The sequence below is a fragment of the Colletotrichum acutatum genome (assembly GCF_030867785.1).
Source record: "Colletotrichum acutatum strain CBS 112980 chromosome Unknown BDZ83scaffold_73, whole genome shotgun sequence".
Lineage (NCBI taxonomy): Eukaryota > Fungi > Ascomycota > Sordariomycetes > Glomerellales > Glomerellaceae > Colletotrichum > Colletotrichum acutatum.
Window position 1 is genome coordinate 165,563 of NW_026849067.1, and position 26,489 is coordinate 192,051.

The 26,489-nt window shown below is 54.2% G+C and overlaps 7 protein-coding genes and 1 non-coding gene across 8 annotated transcripts; 5 read left to right on the plus strand and 3 right to left on the minus strand.

Annotated features, from left to right (window-relative positions):
- Nucleotides 1-317: 317 nt before the first annotated feature.
- On the minus strand, nucleotides 318-5,144 carry BDZ83DRAFT_754027 (uncharacterized protein; the record flags this gene model as incomplete). The annotated part of the gene is made up of 2 exons (XM_060514425.1): nucleotides 318-500; nucleotides 552-5,144. The coding sequence occupies 2 exons, from the start codon at nucleotides 5,142-5,144 to the stop codon at nucleotides 318-320; spliced, it is 4,776 nt and encodes a 1,591-aa protein (XP_060362940.1).
- Nucleotides 5,145-6,870: 1,726 nt separating this feature from the next.
- Nucleotides 6,871-7,365, plus strand: BDZ83DRAFT_754028 (bladder cancer-related protein BC10-domain-containing protein; the record flags this gene model as incomplete). Its single annotated transcript, XM_060514426.1, has 2 exons — nucleotides 6,871-6,887; nucleotides 6,951-7,365. The coding sequence occupies 2 exons, from the start codon at nucleotides 6,871-6,873 to the stop codon at nucleotides 7,363-7,365; spliced, it is 432 nt and encodes a 143-aa protein (XP_060362941.1).
- Nucleotides 7,366-15,766: 8,401 nt separating this feature from the next.
- Nucleotides 15,767-16,685, plus strand: BDZ83DRAFT_653582 (LicD family-domain-containing protein; the record flags this gene model as incomplete). Its single annotated transcript, XM_060510630.1, has 2 exons — nucleotides 15,767-16,530; nucleotides 16,637-16,685. 2 exons carry the CDS (start codon nucleotides 15,767-15,769, stop codon nucleotides 16,683-16,685), a joined length of 813 nt encoding a protein of 270 aa, XP_060362942.1.
- A 632-nt stretch (nucleotides 16,686-17,317) lies between these two features.
- BDZ83DRAFT_754030 (WLM domain-containing protein) lies at nucleotides 17,318-18,358 on the minus strand (the record flags this gene model as incomplete). The annotated part of the gene is made up of 1 exon (XM_060514427.1): nucleotides 17,318-18,358. The coding sequence occupies one exon, from the start codon at nucleotides 18,356-18,358 to the stop codon at nucleotides 17,318-17,320; it is 1,041 nt and encodes a 346-aa protein (XP_060362943.1).
- Nucleotides 18,359-19,065: 707 nt separating this feature from the next.
- Nucleotides 19,066-20,748, plus strand: BDZ83DRAFT_627999 (ER lumen protein retaining receptor). Its single transcript, XM_060508672.1, has 4 exons — nucleotides 19,066-19,447; nucleotides 19,515-19,573; nucleotides 19,630-19,696; nucleotides 19,772-20,748. The coding sequence occupies exons 1-4, from the start codon at nucleotides 19,423-19,425 to the stop codon at nucleotides 20,263-20,265; spliced, it is 645 nt and encodes a 214-aa protein (XP_060362944.1). The 5' UTR covers nucleotides 19,066-19,422; the 3' UTR covers nucleotides 20,266-20,748.
- Nucleotides 20,749-21,931: 1,183 nt separating this feature from the next.
- Nucleotides 21,932-23,592, plus strand: BDZ83DRAFT_582128 (uncharacterized protein; the record flags this gene model as incomplete). The annotated part of the gene is made up of 2 exons (XM_060505525.1): nucleotides 21,932-22,702; nucleotides 22,765-23,592. 2 exons carry the CDS (start codon nucleotides 21,932-21,934, stop codon nucleotides 23,590-23,592), a joined length of 1,599 nt encoding a protein of 532 aa, XP_060362945.1.
- A 680-nt stretch (nucleotides 23,593-24,272) lies between these two features.
- Nucleotides 24,273-25,202, minus strand: BDZ83DRAFT_412007 (uncharacterized protein). Its single transcript, XM_060502917.1, has one exon. It carries the CDS (start codon nucleotides 24,983-24,985, stop codon nucleotides 24,380-24,382), a length of 606 nt encoding a protein of 201 aa, XP_060362946.1. The 5' UTR covers nucleotides 24,986-25,202; the 3' UTR covers nucleotides 24,273-24,379.
- A 1,210-nt stretch (nucleotides 25,203-26,412) lies between these two features.
- BDZ83DRAFT_t190 lies at nucleotides 26,413-26,486 on the plus strand. The gene has a single exon. It is a non-coding gene; the product is annotated as a tRNA-Asn (tRNA).
- Nucleotides 26,487-26,489: the final 3 nt, after the last annotated feature.

Consider the following 26,489-nt stretch of genomic DNA (forward strand, 5'->3'; position numbering starts at 1 on the left):
CCACACGCAGATCCATTCATTGGAGCCAAAACTATTCCGTTCGCATGCCTGTAATACGCCTCCCATTGAAAAACGTATTCACAGACCCCATTCTCCAAATACCAAAGAAAACGCAGCCATATGTGCACTAAGGTATCGACCGTCGGCTACCGTGCCCACCCATTCTTAAGAGAACGTATCCCCTCAACATCGTAACCATGCCTTGTAGCAAGGCCGTCCCGCAAATGTGTATGGTGTCGAAATGTCTTATGTACTTGATATCGTCATGTCGTCATCGGGCCAGGTATGAGAAATAATCACCCTCATCTATCTGCTTCTCAAGCATACTGCTGCTCGTCCTGGCACACGTCAATCACCCGCTTCGCGTTGACAATAATCTGCGAAAGGTTCTTGAGAACCGGGTCATTGCCCGAAGTGCTGCTGATGCGAACGAAGAGACCCTCGACACGGGCCACCAGCATACCCATAATCTTTGGTGTAACCGCACGAGCATCGCCATCCTGGAAATTTGTTACCATCGAATCGCTTAAACTGAACTCAGAATGACTCACCATTTCGCCGAGCGAGACCTGGAGGCTGTGCACAACCATTTCGAGCCAGGCAATTCTCTCACGAGTATATGACTCCAGGTTCAGACTGACCGTGGCAGTCACGGTCAAGAGAACGAGGTGCGGCAGATTGCGGACGAACTCGGGGCTGTACTTGGACATGTACTTTTCGAACACTTCCTGCTCACGGCCAGACTGCATCCAGCGGACGACAGCCTCTTCAGCTCTGCCTTCCTTCATCGGCTGGTTGACGACAGCAATGCGAGCTTGGAGATCGGCATCGTACTCGTTGTTGGACTTGGCCACAGCGAGAGCTTGAGAGTGGCCGCTGTAACTCATGGAGTGCTGCGAAGCCCTGTCGGGACTCTGCAGGTTGCTGTAAGCCTGACTCTGCATGTGGCTAGGAACCTGGCTGGGAACTTGGCTAACAACAGAAGGGGCGTACGAAGGGGCCTGCTGGTGATGCGGCACCTGTTGAGGCTGCTGCTGCTGCTGCTGCTGTTGGGCCTGCGCCTGGGCCTGAACGCGGATCATCTGCTGCTGGAACTTGAGAAACTCGTTCTGGAACTGCTCCTGGGACGCCGCCATGCTCGAGATCGTGCCAGTAAGACGAGTCACGATGGCGGAAAGTTGATCAACCTTGTTGCTCTCGGCGAGGCGCTGAGCGTTGAGGGTCTCCATTTCGGTGCGATGCTGCTTCTGGAGTTCGCCGACCACGCGCTGGCAAGCCTGCGTCGCCATGTTGGTGAAGGAGGGGGCCAGGCGAGAGGTCAAAGTGTTGACGACCTCTTGCTGGACGTTGGCCGCTACCGTGGCTCCGACTCTATCCGAGATGGCCTTCACAAAGTCGCCGTTCTGCAGCGCGTGCTGAGTCGCGGAAGGAAGGGCCTTGTGAATCTCCTTCTGGACGGAGTGCGAGACTTGATTGTTCATGCTCTTGGTGAACTGGTCGGAAACAGCCTTGCCGGCGACGTCAGCAATGGCAGGGATGACCGCATTGCTGAACTGTTCCTGGATGAGAGCCTCGAGAACCTTTTGAGTGTTCTCGTTGAGGACCTCCGACACCATGTTCAGGAGCTTGAGCTGGCGGTCGTCAAAGTCGGCCTCGCGAGCACGCAGACCATCGTCAATGCGGCCGTGGAGCGTCTTGAACGATGAGTTGAGCAAATTGTTGAACCCGTTCTGCAGGCGAGCCTCCATGCTGCTGATTGCTGATTCGACAGACTCTTGGGTGATGGAGTTCGAGTTGGAGTTGTTGCCGGAAGACTTGCCCGAGTCCTTGGAGTTGTTGCTGTTGTTGCTGGAAGGACCAACACGGGGCGAGCCATTCGTTTGCTCGTTCCCGGCAGCAGCGGCGGCGGCTGCCGCCGCTGCTGCAGCTGCCTTCTTCTTGCGGCTCTTGCGCTCCTGCTTCTCCTCTTTGACAGGGGCAGGAGCGGGAACTGGCGTCTCCTCCTCCTTAGACTCCGCTTTGGCAATCTTGACTGGCGTGACGGACTCGGGACCGCGACGAGGAGCGTTGTCGTCGTGGGAAGGCGTAGTCTGCAGAAGGGAGTCCTTGGCAATGTTGCGAGCCGAGGGGTGGGCGCTTTCGGCATTCTGGTGGTTGGGCTCAACGGGCTGGCTGGCGGGGGGCTTCAGCTTCGAAATAGTCACGACCCCAGCGTCAACTGCATCAACGGGTGCCAGGACCTTGTTGTCCTTGGTCCAGCCGAGCTCGGCCTGCTTGATCAAAAGGCATGCAACTCCCTTGGAATGCATGGCGTAGAGTTCAAACAGCGTGGGCTCGTCAGTCTCTTGAGCCATAGCAGGGTTGCAGAGGATGTCGAGACTGCGCAGGATGCCACGGTTTGCAAACGAGTATTCCCGAACGCCGCTGATAACGGCAGTCGAGTCGGGCGCGGGGATGGTGGTGTCCTGGGCAACCAGACGCTGGATGTACTCCACCTGCGAAACGCTCTTCAAGTTGTACTTAGGAGCCGAAAGATGCGCAAAGTAGATGGAGTTGCGGGTTGGGTGTCCGATCACCAGCATGCCAGTAGGAGGGTGGTACATGACGCTGCAAACGGCGTCAGACTCCTTGGTGTGGGGGAGGTTGAATTCCTGAACAGGCTTGCCGAGCGCAAGATCCCAGAGCTGCAGAGTGTGGTTCTGCTTCATTCCAATTATCATGTAACGCAGAGCGCAGCGCTTCTGGTACGGGCGAAGCTTGTCGACCAGCAGAACAGATGTAGGCCACGCCTTCTCGCCCTCGGGAGTGCTGGTGAGGGTCATGAGAGGTTCCTTCACCTCCAACGAAGTGTGTGCGGGAATGGGCGCACGAGGATCGCTGCCCTCCTTGGCGGCGGTCAGGTCACGGACGTCCCAGAACTTGACACGTCCAGACTTGTCAAGAGACACTATCACGCTATCGTCCTGACTGAACGTGAAGTCTTTACCGGCCTTACCGGTATTGATCTTCAACGAGCACTGCTTAGCCAATCTCTCCGTGTCGACAACGCGGTCGTGGCCAGGCTTGAACAGGTTGTTCTGCATGATGTATGTGGGCCATATGATGTTGATGGACTTGCCACGGCCAACAGCGAAGAACTCGGGATGGATGGTGGACGTGCGGGCCCGGGTCTTGAGCACGCCGCCAGGGGCGTCGCCACCTTCGTGGGAAGCCATGGGGGGCAGAGCGAAGCCGTACTGCTCGGGATGGGCATCCTCAATGTGGTCCTTCTCGCCACTCTTAATCTGAACCCAGTAGACAGTGCCAGTGATGCCAGTGCCAATGATGGCCTCACGGTGGATGCCGGTATGGTCAGTGGGAGTGACAGACATGGCGACATTGAAGATGCGGTCCTTGGTGTCGGTGAAGATCTTGGCGTCCTTTCCGTCGTCTTGCCTAATGACGCGGAGACCACCAGCCTTGGACATGCCGTACGCCATGTAGTTCTCGGTGGCCGTGTAGAGGTTGCGGTCAATTTGGTCGAACTCCTTCTTGAGACGGGCAATATCCATGATGGCGTCGTCTCTGAACTGAGGTCGAGGCTCGGTAGCGCTGTCCTGCAGAGCAATTGAGATCCAAGGCTTCATGGGGAAGTTGAAGACTTTTACGGGAGCGGGAGTTTCCTCCTCGATCACCACAATCTCGTCCTGGTCGGCGCTCTCCCAGCTGTCGGCGACGGCATGGCTCGCAGCCTCCTCGATGATCTCGCGAACCTCTTCAGCCACCTCGGCGGAGACAACCTTTTCGAGGAGGTCTCTGTTCTCCTCGCGTTCGAGCTCCTTCTTGATGGCTTGAGCAGCATGGTGGGCGCTCTCCTCGAACTCCCTCTCGGTACGGGCGGTGTCCATGTCTTCGAGATCCTGCAGGTACTCTGGCCGCGACTGCTCTTCCTCAGCGCGAGCCAGAGCTTGCTGGGCCTCGTAGTCGGCTTGTTGGGCAATATCGTGGATTGCCTCGGAAACCGTCTCCTTGTTCTTCTCCGCAGGGATGCTCGTATACGAGGCAGTGGAGCCAGGCGTAGGATTAGCAAGCTTATCTGCAGGGGAAGAACCGTGTCCGAAGCTGTGACGAAGGCGCTCGGGGCTAGCGAGGGGGCTGCGGTGCTCGTTGACGAGGCGCTTAGACTCGCTTCCGTGATGGGAGTGATGGGAGTGGTGAGAGCTCGGCGAGTCGTGGGCCTTTTTGAGGATTTGGAAAGCCGGACCAGCAGGTAACTGGCCAGACGAGTGAGGTGGGGCGATTCCCGAGATGGAACCCGTCTTGGGAGTTCTGTTGTGTGGCGAAGTGATTTGAGACTCGTCGAAGCTGCTACCGTTGTGGTTGGCATTGTAGCCATACTGCTGCTGGTGCTGGTGTTGGGCGACGTGGTGGTTCGAATCTTGGGTGGAAGGGAACGAGTAGGCGCCATAGTTGCCGCTCGATTGAGCGTAGCTATTGGGGTCGTACTCGAACGAGTTGGAAGCCATGTGGGACAAGTTGGGAGCTTGGCCAGCTTCAGCAAGCACCCTGTGAAGGATGTTTTCGCCCGCCTGAGGGGGGTTGGAACGGGTGGACTCGGACAGAAGCAAGTCATTCTGACTAGGCTTCGGGCGGTTCAGCAAGTTCAAGAGATAGGCGCGCGTATCGTCGGGGGGCGACGATGCGCCAAAAGTCGAGAAGGAGCCGTTTTGAGGCGGCTCGGGACGCGACTCCTCGCCATCGTGAGCTCCTTTCATCAGAGCGGCGAGCAGGCCGGTAGGGTCGGCCGGGGCGCGGGCGGGTGCGACGATCTGCGTCGGAATGGACGAAGGCATCGTCGAGGACGAGTCACGGCCTTGCTGATGAGGCTGAGGCTGAGACTGGTGAGGCTGATGCTGCAACTGTTGATGCTGGTGATGCTGCTGCTGCGGTGATTGTTGGTAGTGGTGCTGCTGGGCTTGCTGCTGCTGGGGAGACTGTTGCTGCTGCTGTTGCTGCTGCTGATAGCCTTCCTGGCGAGCCTGCGCAGCCGACGCACTTCCGACACCGCTGAACTTGAGCAAATTCAGCAAATTGTTGCTGCGATCGCCGTTTGAGGGCATACTGCCACCAGGGGGTGTCGGTGCGGGAGGCATGGGAGACACCATGATAGCGCCCGTTGATGTGAGAAAGTTGGGGGAGGAAAGAGGAGATGCAGAGAGAGTGGCAAGGGACGTGATCCGACGAGGGAAATGAAGGACAATTGACGAGCAAACCCTTCCGTCGTTACACGAGAATGTGTTAATTTTCTTGCGAATCGAGATTTTGAGGGAGGAGGAAGGGGAGGCGGAGGAGGAAGAGGAAAGAAGAAAGGCAAGGTGAGGTTAGGTGAAGGTATGGGATATCGAAAATAAATTTTGGGATGGAGAATGGAAGGATGAGAGAGGCTGGCGGCGCTGGAATTCCTGAGAGCCCAACCTAAAGGTGGCACAACCCTGTACGTACTCCGTAGCGCGAGCAAGAGAGCAAGAAGCAAGAGCAGGGGGGTGACGTGGTTGAATTTTGAGAGGAAGGAACTGCACCTGTAGCACTTTCCGTGCTTCCCCCAGATGTCTGGACGGAAGCAACAAAGGGCCGGCGCGTCTTTGCAGCTGTGGAAGCGTGAGGTGCCCTAGAAAATAAGGTACCTAAGGTGCTAAGACAAGCCCGGATTGGAGGTGTCTGAGGCGGTGCGGGAAGCAAAGGTGCGATTTGCCTGCGACCACTCGATTTAGCGCAGCTTTGGGCCCGGGCGTGTCTTGGGGTCCTTCAATCGGCGGTGCCTTAGTGCCAGCGCGGGTACGGAGTAGGTAGGTACTGTTTGAGGCGATTTGTAGGTGAGAGGGAGCTGTTCCTGGCCAGGGAAGCTTAGGTAACGGAGGTACGGTAACTTTCTTCGCCCTGGGCTTACCTTGAGGTACCTTGGGTTGGAGAATTGAAGAAGAGCTTGGGTGCTGCTGCTGCTGCTGCTGCTGCTGGCGGCCATGGGTGCTTGCTTGGGTGCAATGGACGGGTGCTTGGGCAGACCGGCAGGATGCAGCTGGTCTGTGCGCTACGTGGCGGACGACGTGGGGACGTGCCACTGGTGGTCTTTCCTCCCCGCTGACATTGCTCCCACACGTACCGATTCTGGTGCCTTACCTAATCATCCAACACCTAAGATGGCCTCCTACAGGGCAGCCCACAGCGCGAGAGCTCCCCCGGTAATTAAGCTGCTTGCAGAATCGGGTTCGTACATGCCTTACTACATAGTACATCCTGTTCCTGACGTAAGCAAAATCGCCAAATGTCTGTCCTGAGACCCCAGAGTCCCAGACAGCCTGGTACGTACAAGTACATAGAAAGAAAGAGAGAGAGGCTGTCAACTGCAACAGATCTGCACGCAACCAGTAAACGTCCCTTTTTTTTCTTTTAATTTTCCCGTCTATTTCGATGCCATTCCGCCTCGCCTTGCGTTCCATGACATTCTCGGGCTGTATCACTGGTTCCTGAACTCGACAATTTCTCGCTGCACACAAATCCCCCAACGAACCACAAGATCATTCCTCGCACTGAACCCTTTGCCGACTCGTGTGCAGTCTCCGCATACTTTGACCCGACCGCAAACCTCCAAGTCGATTGCGATTACACAAACACTCCAGACGCAAGACCACGCTGCGCTCCAACCCTGCGCCGTTCGCGAGCTGGTTGAACCAGCATTCGTACTCCAGGATCGTGGCAACGGCCCCTGATTCGATATCGCGTTCAAGAAAGTACTCAGCCTGGGGAAACCCCCTCCCCTCAAGACGCCAGCAACCTTTCAGGGATCCCACGTCGCCCTCATCTACGTCACGGCCCTCTCTCACACCCGTCACCATGTTCTGTTTAAGGAGGTAAGCACCTTGAAGCATGACCGTGACCTGTTGTATATTTCCCTGCTAACGACTCCCTTACAGCTGGCTCCCCCTCCTCTTCATCCCGACCAACGCCTCGCCGGCCTTCATCTTCCTCTTCTTCATCTGCACCTACTTCCTCAACCGGCCCTGCGTCTACTGCAGCTTTCTGCTCGTGATCCTCTTCCTCACCTCGTGCAACTGGTCCGACCGCTGCTTCTTCGACTTTAGCAGCAACTGGTTCCAACCCCGCCCGCCTACCTCTCTCCCGCTCCCCGAGCTCGATCCGAATACCAGCTTCAACGCCTCCGTGGTGGAAGTCATCAACTCCACAGCCAGCGCCCTGGCCGGAGCCGCGGCAGAGGAGCTTGCGCGGCAGAGACAGGAGTGGACGGGGTTGGGCATCGAGTGGTTGCGTAGTCTGCTGGGCCGGAGAGAATGGCGGGTTGACTGCCTAGACATCAACATCCGTTTGTAGGCAATGTTGCCGACAGACTGCGTGAAGGAATGAGTGTTCATGAGTAACGACTGTTTGCGAGGTTGGGAAAAGACGGCAAGATAATAGGGCAGGAAAATGGACACGCGGGTATACCACGGTGGTCTCCAGGTGCATTCCAGGGCGTTTTCACTTTGTACATGGTGCGCGAGGTGCCGTGTGGGATAGAGCACCAAACACATTGGACACTAGTCTTTCGAGGGGTTGTTTTTCTCCCGTATAGAACAGAAAGTTTGTGCTCTGTAGGGTGTTTCCTTTCAGCAGCTGAATATATACATGTATCCAATACGATACCAATCGAGCCTCAGCTGCAAGCTGTCCGTCTAGCTGACCTTGTCTGCTGAAGGTTGCCAATACCACGGTCGTGAAAGACACAGTAAGACAGCTCCTCGTGCTATAAATAAGTTTGCTCTCCTGTGACACCTCGATTTTACTTATGCTCGTTGAGGAGTAAGCATGAAGGTGGAGAATGGAGGGCATCTTGCAAGTGATATTGAACGGCGGACAGGTGTGGGCAAGACAATCGGGCACTTCCTCTGGTGGTGAAAGTCCGTTTGGTGAACAGACATACTTCATCCAAGAAAGAAATTAGAGATTCATTCGAATAAACGTTCGCGAACCCTTTTAGAAATCAGGTCAGTGGTGTCGGAAGCAGTCTTATGCGAGCAGATGCCTCGAATTTGGCCTCGCAGAGGCGCTGTCGTCGAAAGTTTTCGTGGAGAAAACGGGCTGAGACTGGTTAGGATCTTCACATGTTAAAAGGATTTTGAAGGCGTATAACCTTGATATTAGATACCGCGTCTGCTAATCATCCCCGGGAAACCCCAGAGTAAGGCAGTTGATCTAAGATAGTCCGCAAGTGAAATCGAGTCCAGACCAAGGTATACCTGTGTTGCTACAAGTATTGACTCAAGCATGATCTGCTGTAAGAAACTGACAGCGTGCTCAAGAGAACATTGTCCATCAATACTTGACAGCAAGCTCAGCGAGGTGGCTGGTGAGGCTGGAAACTCTGGTTGGCCTCGAGGTACTAAATTCTTGGACCTGATGAGTACATGTAGCTTCTGCGAAAGCCATCGTCATGATGTGATATGAGTTTGGCTATAAAACGACAGTTAAATTCTTCGTAATCTCTGTCTCGGAAAATACTTCAATCTTCTCGGCAGTATTACTTGATCGTGAGATGTCCCGTATTATGAGATTACCACATTCTGGTCTTGAGGCAAGGAGACTCCTATTCATCGAGGATGGTGATAAGCGGGTCCCTTCATGAGCGGATGTGTTAACGAACGATATCGTGGTCGAAGTTTCGGAAAAAAACATATAGTACGCTGCTGGATATCTTTCAAGATTGGAATCACATCAAATAAGCTTGGACCGTACACCGTCACATGGCATCCGGAAAGGCCATCTATGGCCTACTAGGACAACCTATGAGAGAGCTTGATGGAAGTAGTACGTGACTAGCTCTCGGCATTCAATGACACTTTTAAACTTCTCGAAAAGACTTCCGCTGCCAAGATCAAGTTTGGAATCATGTCTAACATTGAGGAAGAACACTTATCCATATTATATCGATGTTCCCAATGTAAACACACAGTTCAATACGTCCAAATTCTGGAGAGAACAACTTGAGTTGCAACTTTCGCGAAAAAGCCCACGTAGCCTTCTTCGCTGGCTTGTTTGGAATTCCCTTTCGATGCTTACTAAATTAAGAGACGGAGAACCGATCTCGTTCAGAGGCCTCTGTCTTTGCGCCGTGAAGTAGGGCTGGGTGTGAATCAACGAGTTATGCGAGAAATTTGATTGGCTCTGTAGACCTGTTTGAGTTTCTAGAGTCGCGGGCGTAATTATTGAAGGTAAATGGATATCTTATAACTTGATCCAACTTTTTCTGACTCATCAGTTGACGACAGCAAGAACAATTCATCCTACTTGTGCTTATGCGATATTGAGTAGGCCCTCTCACACAATACCCATGGGGGGGACACTACGAATAGACTGGGGAAACCTCACTTGAATTGCGTGGTTTACGTCTACGGATGAGCGGCAACTGCCGTCCGTTCGCCTTTGTCACGGATCAAAGTGCCGAGCAGACAACATGGCGACCCACGCGCTGAGACTTGACGGTTTGCAAACAAACCTCGCGAATGTTTGACGTACTTATCACTTACGAACGAACTTTTCTCTACAGCACACGATGCTTTACAAAGTTCTAAAAGGGGCTTACTAGCCATATCAACCGAAATTTGAGGAGTCAAGGATATCCGCCTAGGCACCTTCAGCAAGCCCCAAGGCTTCACCAAACAAGCTTCACACTGACGTGGATGGCTGACTACGAGGCAGTGCCTGCCCAGTGATCGGAACATGCCTACGTGATCAAACCAGCCGGTTAAGATGTCCGCCGTTGTAGAGCCAAGCCGGCAATCGATTTTGGGCGGCGTGGTATCAGCGTGACGCGCCGTATCCGGACCAATGTTGGGGGCCAGGAATAGACTTTTGACAAGCATAATCACCAGTCCCGAGGCTTAGCATCCCGAACCGGAAGCACTGACAGGTTCTCCAATAAAGTTTACCGCGTTTCTGGGTCAGGGAACGAGGACCGATCGACCGGCCGTCTTGGGAACGGGCAAACGGGGATGATCATGGATCAAGAGGCCGGAGGAGCTTGCGCGGTCGCCGTAAGAGGCGCGGAAGGCCGGTAGAGCGGGGCGGGACTGGATGCTTTCGTCGCGGGGGCGGTGCCGCCGACGAGTCCCGGGACTCAGCCCTGCCCACATTACGGCGCACACGTCAACGGCAACACCGGGTAATTAATATCGATCATGGTGATGTGCAAGCTTGCATCGGGTTGTGGCGTGAACCCTCTTGTCGAGTGGATGCTTGGCGTCAGCTTTTCGCCATTGCAGCCCAGGTTGTGTGTCGTGTGAGCAACCACCCGTTTGAGAAGAACGAATTCCTAGTCTTCTTGTCAGTTGATCAAAAATTCAGGCTGTTCCTTGGACGAAGGACCCCGGCCGAGAACCTCTCACTGATCCCAGTGACCCTCGCCCTCTGGCTATGATGCTTATCTGCATTAAAGGCGAACCTTGCATGACCAGTGGGGCAGATGCGATGAGTGCACACTGTAAAGACAGGCGCAGACGTATCCGCACGCATACCCAAAGTCTCTCCGCTTTCAATAATGTCCAGGCCTCCGGGATCTATTCGTATCTCAACGCGTATGCGGCCTGAGACCAAGTCCAAAGTCCTGGTGAGTGGGATAAACGGTTGATAAAGAGCATTCTCCAGTCGTGGCGGGAATAGAAACAATTTGGGCGAGAGCGTTTCGAAGGATTCCGTCAGTTTGATTCAGGCATTCCTTCTCTTCGCCCGACGGTTGGAAGACTGAGACAATTCGTGGGCGTGTGTTCAGTCGGGAGCATCGGCAGACGGCCAAGACAATGCCAATTCTCCCACCACCAACCATAACGCTTTGCGAGATCCCCAGCCTTTTCTCATCAGGATTCTGGAGAGTGACAGGGTCATCTTTGCTGACGCCGTGGGGAGACAGACCGTACCAAAGTATCACTGCATCGCTATCTGTAATCTGTATTCGTATAAGGATGAGCATGGTAATCCGTACCAAGACTGTGTTGGTTTGGTAGTGGTATGTTGTTGGTCTTGTTTGGCCGGTTCGGCGCCGAGGCATGCAGCCACAATTGAGTGCAGACACGAGTGCGGACATCGGATTGCTTCCTCATTTCACTATGATTGCCGCCTCCCTTCCCGCTACCCAGAAAGTTCTGGGCGATGCTTCCCAGACTGAAAGCCACAGCTGTCTCCCGACCGCAGGTTGTTGTCGCCCTCGGCAAAGGATGCCGGTTGTCGATGCCAACCACGCGGCCAGTGACGAGTTGCCATAGTTGACAGGAGAAACCTGAAACCGGGGGGCCACGAAAGCTTCTGTTGCTAGCCGCCAAACTTTTGTTGACTAGCGACAACTCCTTGGATGTGCCATGAGCCGTCAGTAGAGAAAGGGCCGGTCACTGTTGGTGACACAGCTCTGGGTCCAACCAGCAACGACATCGGACCAGCGAGGACGGGGAGGGAGACGGACGATGGGCGGAGCTGAAGTCATTGAGCCACAAACAGCGGAGGCATGCGCCACGGCTTCCAGTATCATGCCAATGTGTAGGTATCTGTATCCGTAGATTCGTAGGTCCTGGTGCTGAATTATGCATCTAACAAGAATCATCAATGGGCAGAAAAAAAAACCAGGGACAGAGGCGTCTGGTTCGACTGGGAACAAAAGTTGCAGACAGCCGTTGTCGCCAAAAGGGATAAGTGGCAGGGGTGTCTTGCAGGGCCACGCGTCGCTGTGGGGCCACCGGCGCCAAGTGTCAATTGGAGCGCACTGAGGATGGTTGACCAGCCGAGACAGACAGGCGTGAGGACTGAAAGAACGCCTGGGGAGTTAAGGGTGAGAGCGGAACGGTGAAAATGGAATGGTGAGGTTGCTGGTGCCGGGACGTTTGTCTTCTGGAAAGGGAAAGGGGTAATCTTTGGGCCCTGAATATTTCAGCTTTCAGCCATTCCACTGAACTCTGGGCACAATCTGGTTGGATATCGTTTGATCGACCTGGTGGGTTCGGATGGACGACTTGAGTCGTTCATCGTGTCTTTCTGTGCCAGTCGTGTCAGTTTGGGACGTTTAGTCTCCAAATCAGACGTTGCGCTGAGGCAGAGCCGCTGATCGCCATACGCGGAGCGGATTGATCCTGGATATGCGCCTGACAGCCGGGGCGAGGGGTGTAGAATGAACTATCTGCAGACTGCAAGTCTTTAACCACTGAATGAGGCTGTTGACTTGTTGGTTCTTCGGATGTAGTCCTGAGCCCAGAATCCTGTTTGTATAGGTATCCCGTACGTTGTATCCGTAGTATGTATGCGATACGGAGTATGGCCTGGTCGAATCCTGTGTGCCAAGTAGCGGAACGGGATTCATTGTGTTGCCGGCGCGCATATCGCCAAAAGGCCCAGAGACGGCCAAGGTGAAGCCCCGACAGAGCGGCGTCACGTCATTGGACGGGAGAAGGGAAGCTGAATGGTGCCAAGGGGACGGGCGCGTTGAGACTCGAGAAGTTGACAGTGAGACTCTCAGTCTCAAGGAACCAAGGCCGCGCCAATCTGACCATGTAAGCCATGGTGCGCGGGTAGGAAATGGGGTCGTGCCGTGTGTGCCTGCGTAGGTATCTGTACTGCGAATCCGTACTCAGTTTTGTCCCAAGTTGTTTGATCCGATGCCAATTAAGGTAAGGTAGGCCATGTGTGTCCGTGTCCGTCGGGCGCAGCAGTGAATGACCTTGGCTGCTTGAATTGGTTGAAGCTTCGAAGGCAAATATGCAGATTTCGGGGGAATCGACATCGGATGAAGGATGAACTGCCTGAAAGTGAGAATGTCTGATGGGCACCTCATGCCGCATCTCTGGATGCTAGTAATCGGAATCGTCAATGGGCACGCGACACTTGGGTGACTTCCATGGCCCGGGACTTGCCTCATTCGCTGCACACCATGGAAATCGCCCCGTCATCGATATCTCGGTCCCGCGAACGTGAAATTGGTGATTTAGGGTATCATGGAAGGAACCGCCCAGAATCTGGATGTGTACCCCGGGCAGGAACTACGTTACTGTGTAGGGATTGGGAAAGACCTAGCAGACAGGGCCACCTTCCACCTGGATGGGTCCATGGCCCGGGGAGGGGGGGCATTTGGGGAGGTTCCGTTGTGACGCTGGCAGGTCCGATAAGGAAGGATCACAGTTCCCATCGTCAGGTGCTCTCTTGCCGTTTCGGCCAAACGGCCATGGCCCGGGTCCCCTCCACCTCGGCATTCGCTTAAACGAATTCGCCTAGATGCTTTCCCTTTTCTTACATTTTCGTTCCAGGTCCTCCTGAGCCCCTCGTGAGATGACTTGAGATGAATGCCATTGACTTTGCGGCTGACTGACTGCCACTTCGGACTATGCTGCCGATATCAGATTGTCAAGACAACCTATGCCAGAGTGGTTGTTAGTTACTACGACTTACCCGGCCCGCCGGCACACTCGGCACTAAGCCTAGCACCGAGCAAACGGCGGTGCATACACAATGTGACTGTCCAGGAAAATATCGAAAGACCACTGCGTAAGTACCTCCAGAGAAGACTCAAGAGACCAAGGCAGATATCGGCTAGTCGACTATATCTCCTTAGCTCCGCACAAGTGGCGCCGGCGCTGACCTTGACGCTGGAGCCACCCCCAAATTGTGCCAAGCCCGTTAGCGGCTTATGCGGCGACTGGCAAGTATGGGAAGTCTGGGACCACCTGCCTGCACTTGGAAGTTGCAAGTTGCCGCAAAGACTGCAAGAACCTTCCCGTCACCAAGGAAGGAGAAGGAGCACGAGAGCAGAAAGCGAACCACAACAGGAGCACACGACACTGACCCTTCCAATGGATTCCAATGGAAGGAAGTACCCCGTACCTCACCCCGTACACAAAAACCCAATGGCAGGACCCCCGTCTTCACCCCTGCCGCCCAGAGCTTGGAGAGAGAGTCAGAGGGCAAGTGTCAAGTGCAAGTGCAACTGCGCAACCGCAACGCAACTGCCAACTGCAGATTTTGATATTCCGCCCACGCTCCAACGTCTCCTTTCTCTCCCGGTCTCACCCCTGGTCCCCTGCTACCTTAACCCCCCGTCCTTCCCGGACCACACCCACCGGGTCCCATTTTGCTCAAGCTTCTTTTTTGAGATTGTTCCCTACGGCGGAATGCTTTTCTCTCCTCGAACCCTCGCCAGTCTGTGTTGATTTTTGTTTTTTTAATTAACCTTTAATGGATCCCAATGGGACCTTGTCTATAGAGTTACACTCACAGCATGAGCAGGCGCAGCACTGTCTACGTAGTAGTACCACCGTAGGACGCGGCTCGTCACCCGCTCCCGGCCACCGGCGACAGCCCGGGCCCTGGCCGCCCTGCCTCCATCAACTCCTTTCGACGCGGGATTACGTATGCCGCTCAAACATGGCGCATACGCGCAAACCCGCCAGTCTCAGTCTCTTTCCGACTCTCTCGCAAAGGAATGTGGGTATCTGCTTTATACCACCGTCGTACGTACGCCCTCTACGTAGTACCTTGTAGCTATCCATAGCCCAGACTCCGTGCCTTACTGCTACTACCGTCACTTGCGACCCAAGCGGCTTAGACAGCGCAACGGTTAGGCTGGAGGCGAGACATAGGAAGTGGTCCCCGGGGAGAAGGGAGGAGGAGTCCTTGATGTGTCCCCTTTCGGTGTTTTGTTCTTGTCTTCTTGGCTCTGTGGGATACCTTATTCAACAAAACGGAACAGTCAAATGTGAAAAAGGAGGCCCCTCGGAAAGACTGGAGCCTGTAGCAGCATTATCATCTTGGCAAAGAAACCGAATAGCTGCGAGACAAAAAAAAAACCCTCCAAAAAATCCATTTCCATAGGTGCTCCATGGTCTGCGTGGGGATTCTTTGCCATGGCGGGACTCGGGATACTGCACTAATACCATGACCGGGATCACCACACACCCTCCACAAGCCCAGTCCCACACCCTCACACCTCCATCTCTCACCCGTCTCCCGTCACCACACGCCTCTCTCTCTCTCCTCTGGCCCAGTCTCCCACTCACACTCCCATGTATGAATACACGAATCCCACTCCATCCACATCCCACACATCCATTCTATGTACTTACATATCACCTCCTCCTGCCCTGCTGCGCATCCCTAATGTCCGCTCCGGTCTTCTTCTCTTACCTCTTACTTCTTGGCATCTGCGTGTTTGGACATCCTTCGGTAACATAGACATAGACCTGACCTCGACATCACGGTCTGAACACCTGCAGCAACAAATTTCACCATCTCTTCCTCTGCTTCAGAGTTGATCAGTTCCCCTCGCCCTCGGTCCCGTCCTCTGGAACTCGTTTTATATACCGCCATCGCCTGACCAACTTTAACGATACCCACAACCCCGTCAACTCTCTGTTTTTGGCCGACTCCAGAAATCTAAGGGATTATTCCACGCTTTCTTTCATTTATTCCAGTCGCTGCTACTCCTCGTCGAACTTGATTTGAGGCAGTCAACAAACGAACTACATTCACCGGCCCCTCTAGCTCCTGTCATATCCACCTTCACCTCCTTCCTGCCTCGCATCGGCCACCTCCCGAAGACAACTTCTTGGCATTACGAGGCCTCCAGAAAACTCGACAAACAACTTCATCCCGCCATTTTTGGAATTTGGGATTGTTTTTGCTGTCATTGTTAGCAACTAATCATCCATTCCTTGAAACTCGATATCAAGAATTCCGCTCAAGTGATACAACAACGCATCTGGCCAAGATGCGCTTCAACCTTACTTTCCCCCTCGCGGTACTGGGCCTCACATCAACTGTTCTTGCGGCACCTCAAGCAGCTAGAGATGTCAGCCAATCCTCGCCGCCAGCCATCGAAAAGCGCGAGGACACCAAGTACTTCCACGAGCCCTGCTGCGGCGAAGAGCTTGGCCACTACGATATCCGTTATTTCAAGCAAGCAGTGGGCTACGACGACCACCGGGTTGTTCTCCGCAACCTCGTCCGCTCGTACCTGACCATAACCAAGAAGCTCAAGGTTGAGACATGGCTTGCCCACGGCACGCTGCTGGGTTGGTGGTGGAACGGCAAGATCATGCCCTGGGACTACGACCTCGATGTTCAGGTCTCGACGGCGACTCTGTACTGGATGGGGCAGAACCTGAACCGCACCGAGCACGACTTCGACTGGACCGACAAGGATGGCAACGCCAGAAAGGAACGCTACCTGCTCGACGTCAACCCCCACGGCACTGACAAGGACCGCGGCGACGGCCAAAACATCATTGACGCACGCTGGATCAACATGGCCAACGGTGCCTTTATCGATATTACTGGCCTTGCCGAGCGCGATCCCTCCGGAATGCCTGGTGTCTGGAGTTGTAAGAACTACCACCGCTACCGCACCACCGACCTTTTCCCCATGCGCGAGACCGAGTTCGAGGGTGTTCCCGCCACCATCCCCTACAGCTTTGAGCGCATTCTTTCTGAGGAGTATGGCACCAAGAGCTTGGTGACTACCGAATGGCAAGGGTAAGTTTAGAGATCTGCGTTGGGATCCATGCTTTCACCCCCAAATAAGCTTTGATGCTGGCGGCGGAATTCCGACTCTTATTTTCACGACTAACACGATACGCAGACACAAGTGGGAGCCGGAGCAAAAGGAGTGGCTCAAGACGCAACAATAGCTGAACGGAGTTTTCTTCCACTGAACACCAAATCGGCATAATTCAAATTTGGATCAGTCCGAGCGATGGCTGTTCTAAGCCGGAACACGACTTTTTTCTTTTTGTTCCGTTTGGAAGCAGAAAATCATGGGCACTTGGGCGATAGCAATTGGCGTCGCCGTACGCCTACATGCATTGGCGGCGTTTCCGGACATGGCATAGGCATGGCATTAAGGCGTTTTAGAAAAGGGATATCATACCGGGAGGACACTCGGACGAGGTCACTCTCTCTTTTTTTTCTTTCATAGCATTCACGAAGAAGGCGGCATTTTGTACGAGTAACAAACAGCATTCTCACCCGCTGGGTAGCCCGATGTCACTACCTTAGATGCACCGTCGCATTAAGGGTACAGATAGTCATGCGGAATGGTATGACACGAATCACAATGCACGCACCTTGTGGGCACCTAACTGTGTTGAGAGCGGACATTCATCGTGATTGAGTTGACTAACTACTCCGTGATCCGCGAGGTCAATTCATGTCCCATCTCCAAGCCACCGCAACGCCTGCGCAATGCTAAATCCAGAAAGCAAAGAAACACAAACACCATACGTACGCTCCAATGCTGCTCCAAATACCATGCAGACCCTTTTTATGACGATGAGCCAGAGTCGGGCTTGCCGCCGTCCCTCCTCTCCATGTTCATCTTTTTGGCTCTTTCCTCTGCAGCCTTGGCCAATATCTCTCGTCGACTCAAACCAGCGTTGCCACCACCGCTTCCTCCCACGACGAAATCGCCGCCTTCCCAACCGCCGTGGTCCTCAACGTCCTCCTCCTCGTCTTGTCCCGGCGCATAGTAAGAAGACCCCTCTCCGACCGTGTGTCCGCCATGCTTCCAGTCCGCCGCATCAACTTCGCGCTCGATCTGATGGCACAGGTCCCAAAAGTTGCGATCGTGGTCGCTATGTACGTTGTGCGCCAGCTCATGGCACAGCGTTTTGCGAATGGTCTTGTAATTTCTGTAGCCGTCGTGCGCATCCGTCCTCAACCTTAATTCGATGGCTTCTCCGTTATTGCGATTCAGGCCGAGGAGTCGAGTCGTCCCCTCATGGTTGGACTGCGTATTGGATAGGGGCTCCATCTCCGTTAAGAGGCCGACGCTGAACTTGTGCTTGCGCATGGAGGCGCGGATGCCCGGGTCCTCCTTCAGCTTCTCGAGAAGCGCCAGAGATCTCTCTGGTCGCGGGAGGCCTACCAACGGCCGGACGGAGAGGAAAGTGTAGGTGCTGTCCGCCTGCGCGCGCCCCTGGTCTCGCCTCCTCGAGGGCCGGTTCTGTCTGCGGGCGGCGCTGCGGGCAGCGTTTCGTTTCGCGGCGAACTCGGACGCGGCCTGGAGGGAGGCGACCTCTTTTGCCTCGACGCCCATGAGCATGATCTTTTTGTTCTGGAGGCCGACGAGGGACATGTCGGGATCTTTGAAGGGGGGTTTCAGGAGGCCGAGTTTCGGGACGATGAACTTTTGATTCGAGGCGGGAATCGAGAGGGTGTCTTCGACATCTTCGGACAGGTGGGTGATTGTTCCATCCGAGGGGAATTTGATCGTGTGTGGTGTGTTGCGATGGGTGAGTGTGATGGTGATGGCTTCGTCGGCGGAGTCGTCGTAGTCGGACTCGCAAGAGTGTGGTTCGGCCATGGCTGGTGCGGGTTCGAATTGGCGATCGTCGGGTTTGTTGTGTCTATAAGGCTTGATATTTTGCTAGTAAGGAAGTACTGGGTAAGGTTAGACTTGTGCAGGGTTGCAAGGAGTGTGCCAAGTTGTGCGTCTATATACAGAGGTGGGTAGCACTCATGGAAATGTTGGGAAACACAACGAGTGCGGGTTGAGGCGCAGATGGCCACCCCGTGATGGGACTCTCGGAGGTTTGTCAGGCAGGCAGCTTTGTAATACGTCACATCTTGGCGCACCTGGGAACTCCCCGACCTCCGTCGCGTTCGGGGCAGCGGCCTGGACTTAAAAGTGGAGTCCGCGATTCCCGTAGCGCAGATTCGGGGGTTCCGCTTTGAGTACCTTACCTAAGCGAAGAAAGTGGGTACCTAAGTACCTCGAGCTGTATGGATGATTACCTCAGCATCTCAATCCGACTCTGAGGTACTGCACCATGCTGAAGGACCCCACAGCGGGTAGGTGCCTTAGTCTCCAGGAACGAAAGAGCGCAAAGTGTCTCATCTCCATTGCGTGCCTTACCTAAGCCCTGCCCCGCGAATGCTATGTACTCCGTATGTCTTAGATTAGGTAAGGCGGACAACTGCTACGGCCGCCGCTGGCCATTCACTGTATCCGGACGGAGTAGGTACCTACGGTATTAGTGTTTGGTTATGTGGCTCGAGTGTTCGGTTCCAGCTTCCAATGAGCTTTCAATCGCGTTCGTGTCCTTTCGACCTCCTGGAAACCCAAAAAAGCTGCCAGCTGTGCCAAACGCAGTCTTGAAGCTCCCTCCCCAGCAACCCAAGAATTCCAACGTCACGACGCCAAAACATCGCGAACCCAAACGAAACGACACGTCACGAAGAACACTCGACGACGACGAAGAAAACCCGTCGGCGTGCAAGACGACTTGCACCCGCTTGATTACAACCATCCGATAAGCCGCGCGCGCGCTGTCACTGGCAGCTCCAAGCTCCCTCTGAGTTGAAAGCTCCCTCCCACCCCAAACTGTGAATCGCGATCCATCGCCTCGCCGCAACCAATTTGTCACGATGCTCAATCTCTTCCGCATTGCCGGTACGTTTCGTCAAACTTCTCGATCCCACCACTGTTTGCTCCGGGGACTAACATAATGGGTTTGCAGGGGACTTGTCCCACCTTGCCAGTATCGGCATTCTCCTCCACAAGATGGTGCAGCTGAACGTGAGCGATTCCCACCATGTCGTCACTCCCGAGACCCTTATCTAACTCTTTCTCAGAGCTGTTCTGGTATTTCTTTCAAGTCGCAAGCCCTTTACTTTCTGGTCTACATCACTAGGTACCTTGGTAAGCTCCATTGTGTTTTCTCGTCCCTCTATGATTGACCTGAGCTGAGCTAACCGGCGCTTGTTTGTCCCCCAGACTTGTTCACGACCTCTAGTCTATGGAACCTCATTTTCAAAATCCTCTTCATCTCTTCCCAAGGGTACATCGTGTACCTGATGACGACCGCATACAAGCCAACCAACGACCCCAACCAGGATACCTTCCGCGTCCAGTATCTGCTCGGCGGAGCTGCCGCCCTGGCCATCATCTTCCCCTACTCTTACACCTTCTGGGAGATCTCGTGGACCTTCTCCATCTGGCTTGAGGCTGTTGCAATCTTGCCTCAGCTCTTCATGCTTCAGCGCACTGGCGAGGCCGAGACCATCACCACCCACTACCTCTTCGCCCTCGGCATTTACCGTGCCCTGTACATCCCTAACTGGATCTACCGCTACTTCACAGAGGTGAACCACAAGGCTGACTGGATCGCCATTACCGCCGGTATTATTCAAACTGTCCTTTACAGTGACTTCTTCTGGATCTACTACACCAAGGTGATGAAGGGCAAGAAGTTCAAGCTGCCCGTTTAAAGGCGTCTCCTCCCACCCACGAGGTCCCGTACGGCTTCCAACCTGGAAACATCCGCCAGGTTGCGGGCGCCGCGGAATACAGAAACATGGGTTGTAACAACAAAAGCTATAAACAAACGCTGGAGCCAAATGGTGGACCATGACCTTGTTCTCATTTACGCTCGGTCTCACAACAAGTATTGGGATTTCCTCAGGTACACCACGCAAAATCAGAAAAGAAGAATAAGGTGGCCTCAGGCTAAAGGATAGGGAATATCCTCCGCGACGGATGGATGCATGGCTGGCGTTGGGAGATATGGTTAGTTTTTTGCATGGACGGCCAGACAGCCAGGAATTCAATCCACGCACAGCTGGATGATTTTGGTTGAGCTGCTCACAAAGTGCCCACAGATCGACATGATCGAGAACGAACAGAAAGAAGACCGGGACACCCACTGGTATATAGATGGTCAATGTGAAGAACGTTTTCAGATTTCCACGACCTTCACGCTCGCGCTCGCGCAACATGTTTCTCCCCATCCATCCACACCCACCTTACTCAACGCTCTCACAAACACAAACACGCAAATTGCGCACACACCTGTCAGCGGCTATGGCACGCGTTGGTTGACTCGTTCTTTTCGGTTAGTTCGCCGGCTCCCGAAATCTTGATGCGGTTCTTGGGACTTCGAGTGAAGGTCTGTCCCTGCTGGCTTATAAGTTTTCGTTGCCTTTGCCTAACTTGGAGGGGAAGCAGACCCTGAACAAGGGCAATCCAGTGTGGTGGCAGTCGGCGGGCGATTCAAAGTAATGGATGTCGCCATCGGTTCCTTTTGGTTCCCCCGGCCACCCCGACCTTTCGACCTTGACTTCTTCCCGGGTCCGAGTCAAGTGACCCTGGACAGGGATATGCGACACCAAGGAGCCTGAGGATCGACGCTGTTGGAAGACGATCCCGCAATTGTAATTCCCCTCCGCCTGGGAGCCTCAACGGACCAGGGATCCAGTCCAACTTTGGCTTTTGAGACAGCACCAAGCTCGGAACGCAGCCGAAGGTTGATGCCGCTGGCGCAACAAACGCCTCTTAACTGCAGGCATAAACTTTTCTGTCGTTTCTGTCAGTGTGCTGTTTCCAAATTCACTTGTGAAACCATGCATGCATTACAGCCAACTGGGCTCTGAGCGTCTGACCGAATAAGAAGATGGGACGGTGGCGCGCTAATCTGATCTCCCCCAGTCGGCGGCTGCTCCTATCGTGACGAAAGAAGCCGCCGAGTGGCCCCGTCTCTCAACCCTCCTCTCCAGGCCATACTCCAAATAAGCCGACTGGATTATCTGGGATGTGATATCGGTGAAGAGACGGGACCAACGAGTCTCGACCCGCGCCGGCGTTGCCCAGGTAGGCTGAAAGCCGTGGGGCTCTTGTTGTTCGACGGTTAGGACGAAGCGGGCTCATGGGCCATAACATGGGCGAGGGCCGCTGACCGGGCCGCCTGAAGCCTGTCCTTTCCTGGCTTGGTCTTTTTCTTGTGTTATTCTTTCTCAGTTCGTTTCGAAGTACTCTTGCTGATAATTCGTCTTCTTGTTAATGGTGATTTGAGATTTGTTTCTTTCGTTCGGACTACCTGCTACGGGAAATATGAATATGGTGAAGAGGAGGAACACATAGTTCGACGACAATGAAATCATGGTGAAGGCTTGCCTCCCACGAATAGTACTACTCTGTGTTCTGGCCTCCCTTGTGTTGGCGGCGGTCGCGGCGGCGGATGAAGGAAGTGGGCGAAGAGCAAGATGGGTGCACGGAGGAAATCACAGGTCACCGGCGGAACCTCAACGGAGGAGGAGAGGAGCAGGCCATGATCTGGTCGATCACTTATTGGGCAAGAGGGTGTTGCCGCCGACGGTATCAACAGACGACAACAAGCCGGCCCGTCTCGAAGACCGCGTCGTATTATCGGTGCCAACACCAGCGGCTCTCTTCGGGCGACAAGTAATCGGCAACCCCATTGACGCCATCAACTCGGCGTCTCGATCAGCACAGCAGGCCATTGCCTCGGCATCTCAGTCCGCCAGGGAAGCTATTCAACAAGCAAACGATCAAGTGAGGCAGGCCGGAGACCGGCAGAGACAGGCGGAGGAACAGGCGAGGCAAGCCAACGATGCGGCCACTCGGGCCTCGATATCGGCCAACAACGCCGTCGTCCAGGCACAAGCGAGCGCTAAGGAGGGCATCCTCAACGCCCAGAATGCGGCCAAGGAGAGTGCGAGCAAGCAGGTCGCAGACAACTTTGCCATGGTCACGGCGAGTGCACAAACGCAGCTGGCTTCTCAACTTGCGAGCATCCAAGCCAGTGCCAGCGCCAGTGCTGCACAAGCCATTGCTGTTGCGACGCAGTCCGCCAGTGCGGCTATATCGAATGCTCAGCAGCAGGCACAGCAGCAGATTCAAGCTGCGAGGGTACGTGATTCTTTCGTAGGCACGCGGCCGTGTGACATTCAGATCTCTAACATTATATACAGGACGATGCAAATCTTCGTGTATCACAAGCACAAGGTGCCGCGGTTTCGGTCACACAGGCGGCTCTCGCCGTCGTAGGAGCCATCATCGGCTCATCTCTTCTCACTATACTAGGCTTCTACATCTTTACTCGTTACCGGCGTAACAAGCGCAAGGATCAGACGGCACGGGAGCTCCGTCGTGAGATCAGTTACCCAAAGCAGAACACTCTCATGACGACCAACGCACTGGCTATGAACAACGGCTATCCGCAAGATGTGAAGCGTCCAATATCACCGACTCGTCCAGAAACAGCACGTACGACGGGGTCATCTGGAGGCATGGGGTACGCGGTCAGTGATTTCGGCGATGGACAGCCCAACTTTTCTCGACAGACAACCTTTGTGAGCAGTACCGCGCCGCAGATGGGCATGGGCACTGTACAGAGGGAGCAGTCGGTGTCGAGAAGGCCGGTGCCGCCTTCCCCCAAGAAGCCGCCCTATTCTCTATTCCCGCCAAGGTCTAGGGATGGCCCGCCGGCGACGTCGTTGCCTGCCACCCCGGCCCCTGCGCGAGATCGTGAGAAGGATGCTCCCCCTCCTCTCATGATAAATCCAGGTACAGGCCCACCGCCTGCATCGGTACAAGCACAGGCACAGGCTCCGGCAAACAATGAAAAGCTGGACAGGGTGGACGAGGAAAGCGATGAGTTTGGGGAGGGTACGAAGAACTGGCTGAGACGTACGCAGACCGTGAGTCCGTTTGGAGACCTGGCAGACAGTCCGACAGGGGAGAAGGATCCAAACTGGCCATTTGCGAGGTCAAATTCGCCGCCTCCGCCCGTGAGGTGAGAGTGGTTGGCCTATAGGCACGCGCGAGGGAGAGTCACAGACGGTGGTTTTCAAACTATCAAATGACAGGCATCAGAAAAGGAACGGAAACTTTTTAATGCGCTCAGAAATCTCTGAGTAACGTTCGTTACTACACTGTTCTATTATCTATTCTTCAGGGTCATGATACCCAAACATTCATATTTTTACTTGAAGTATAATACACAAATGTGTTATTACAGTCTGACATTCATGCAAGAGAAGAGACGGAGGTTGTCAGTAATCGCCCGCCTTCTTCCGCCTTAAGACAAGTGAGAGCGAGGGTGGTGTGGCGTCTGTGTGTCTTGCTGGTGTTTGGATCGAAGCTTGGCAACAGAGAGTTTGGTCTCAAGTTCGAGGCCGCCTCCACAATAGACCATCGTTGCCGACACCTTTTCTGCATCAACTACTGTTACCGCAGGTGTTGACGAGGGTGTGTTGCCATGTAGTCGGGCTCGTATCTCCGCCGGTCGCTGAGTTGACTTTATTCGATGCCCAGAGCCGGCAGCACGTGGGAGAGGAGGATAATGAAGAGGATGAGGAGGCTGCGGCATCCGCGCCTGCGGGCGAACCGGTTTCTATGCAACTCTGTTAGAGAACTGGTTCCCCCTCTCCGCTGTGTTTGATCGACGGTTGACAGGTGAACGTGACTCTGTATTTCTCCCTCTCTCTCACATTCTCTCACCCGTGCCACCTGCACTCTCTCAAAATTTCCCCAGGTATTGTGTGTGCGTGTGTTTGTGTGTTGACGCCATCCTTTGGGTTTCGCTCAAACGCCTGATCGCTTACCTCGATGCCCAGAGGTGGTATCTGACGAACGACCGGAGGAACTGAGGCAAAGCTTTTGATCAAAGTCTATCGCGATGCCCAGGATGGACGATAGGGAAGCGTCGATCTGCACGGCCTCTAATTCGGGTCGTAGATGATCAACGTCCCTTTCGTTGTGCATATTGTCCTCACCATCGCCGTCATCTTCACAGCAATCCTCGTCTTGTGCTTGCTGCTGGCTCTCCGCTGCTTTGATTCGGAGGACGGCGATCTGCTGCTGGAGTTGCCGCGCGAGGTGTCGATCCATCTCGCTGGGTGACGAAGATGTCACAGAGATGGCGCCCCGGCGACGGGGCCGTCTTGATGTGGATTCCGGGGGTAAAGAAAAGGAACGGGGCGCATCATGACGGGTGAGGAATAGGCCGTCTGGGACGGAGTGACTCCATAGACCCGATGAGGAGGTTTTCCGTGATGGCGACCGGGGTGGTGTCCATAGCCATTGGAAGTAGGAAATATCCTCCGCGCGACTTCTTTTGAAAGGTGTTTCTTGATGTTCCTCTTCATCCTCCTCTGCCTGGCGCTTCCTTCGCTGGCTTGTTTGGGCCATGTTGGTGGTTCATGCAAGGACCGGGGTCCTCGCTCTCGATGTTCTCTGTTGACTAGAGGGCAACGACTCCGAGACTCAGGTACCTCTAAGGTTGAAGAGCCAATCTCTTAACGTGTGATTTCAATGGAAACTAGATAACGATCTGGTGTAACGATGCTAGAGCTTCAAATGAATAATACCCAATTGTGGAGTTGAAGAGGTAAGATGAGTTGAAATGAGGTGATGAGACCGTGAGTGAAGCTGTGTCTCGCTGCCGGTTCGTGCGCTGGCGGGGTAAAATCGACGGTCCGCCGCCTGGCGCGACCTTCACGTTCCGGATCGAGCTAAATGGTTTCTCCCAGGGAAACAAAGATATCCATTCCATACGTCCGTCTAGCCTTCTCAAGGGCCATCGTGACCGCTTTGCATGATTTCTCGGATCTTTGGGACGTAGCATGAAGTTTGGGTCCGGAAAAAAGATGAGACCTGTCATCTCGGTCTCTTCGGAAGCGTTCTGGTATAGTTCCCTCTTTTTCCATATCATTACGCATCCACACCGTTATGAGGAGGGATCGGTGTCGTCGGTGCCTCGTCCCATCTTTTCTGTTGCGGATGAGAGTTTCAGTCGGTTCGCCAAGATTTCGCAGTGCAGATGAGACTGTGACTGCCGGCGGGCTTTTGTCCCGTCTTCACCCTAGCCAGAGCTTCTTACACCATATGCAGCGTGAACTTGAAGACGGGATGACCCGGTGAGGTGGACCACAATCAGGCGGGCGATTTTGTGAGCTCGGGTCAAAAACCGACATGGTAGCTAGCCCTACGTAAATCCACTCGGTATACAACATGCGGGATACAACATCGCCCCCTTGTCGCTGAGAGCCTGAAGTTATCGGATCTATGATGATCTGTGCTTCTGAGGCTCTTCTACCAAATGCGCTCTAGCTAAGGTACTCATAGGTTGACTCTTTCTTAGTCTTGCTTACCAAGACTGCATCCGTTCCAATATGGCGCTCATTGCTCATACACAGGCACAGAATCATTTGAGTAATGCATTTGTTGCTGGACCACACCCTATACCGTCTCATATGGGTATGATCACCGGATAGCAGACCCGATCTGTCGAAACGCTAGGGCCCTTGATGCAATGTTTGTGATGCTATTGCTCGCGCAAAACTCTTTACATATAATACTAAGCTGGCTATACATTATGCCCTGTTTCTCCGTCAACACCATCAACCCCGTCAACCACGTCAACCGATTATGACCAAGTTTCCCACCTAATAGTCAATGAGGGGACCTCTGCCATCTCGTCTCTTCTGCCACTCAAAAAGCCAGACCGTCATCCGGATGTGCAAGCCCCAGCAAATACACTGAGCATGAGATCTTAGCAAACACCTGCCTCTCCAGACCTCGCATCTCAGCTGACGAGCCTCATCCGGCAACCTCGATCCTCCATGGCCCAGTTGGCTAAGGCGTCCGACTGTTAATCGGGAGATCCCTGGTTCGAGCCCAGGTGGAGGAGTTC

Excerpts from the sequence above, each read along its gene's own strand:
- BDZ83DRAFT_627999 (XM_060508672.1), top strand. The coding sequence starts at position 19,423 with ATGCTCAATCTCTTCCGCATTGCCG. Across the intron at positions 19,448-19,514 it reads CAATCTCTTCCGCATTGCCG|GGGACTTGTCCCACCTTGCC; the intron begins GTACGTTTCGTC and ends ATGGGTTTGCAG. Across the intron at positions 19,574-19,629 it reads ACAAGATGGTGCAGCTGAAC|AGCTGTTCTGGTATTTCTTT; the intron begins GTGAGCGATTCC and ends ACTCTTTCTCAG.
- BDZ83DRAFT_412007 (XM_060502917.1), bottom strand. The coding sequence starts at position 24,985 with ATGGCCCAAACAAGCCAGCGAAGGAAGCGCCAGGCAGAGGAGGATGAA.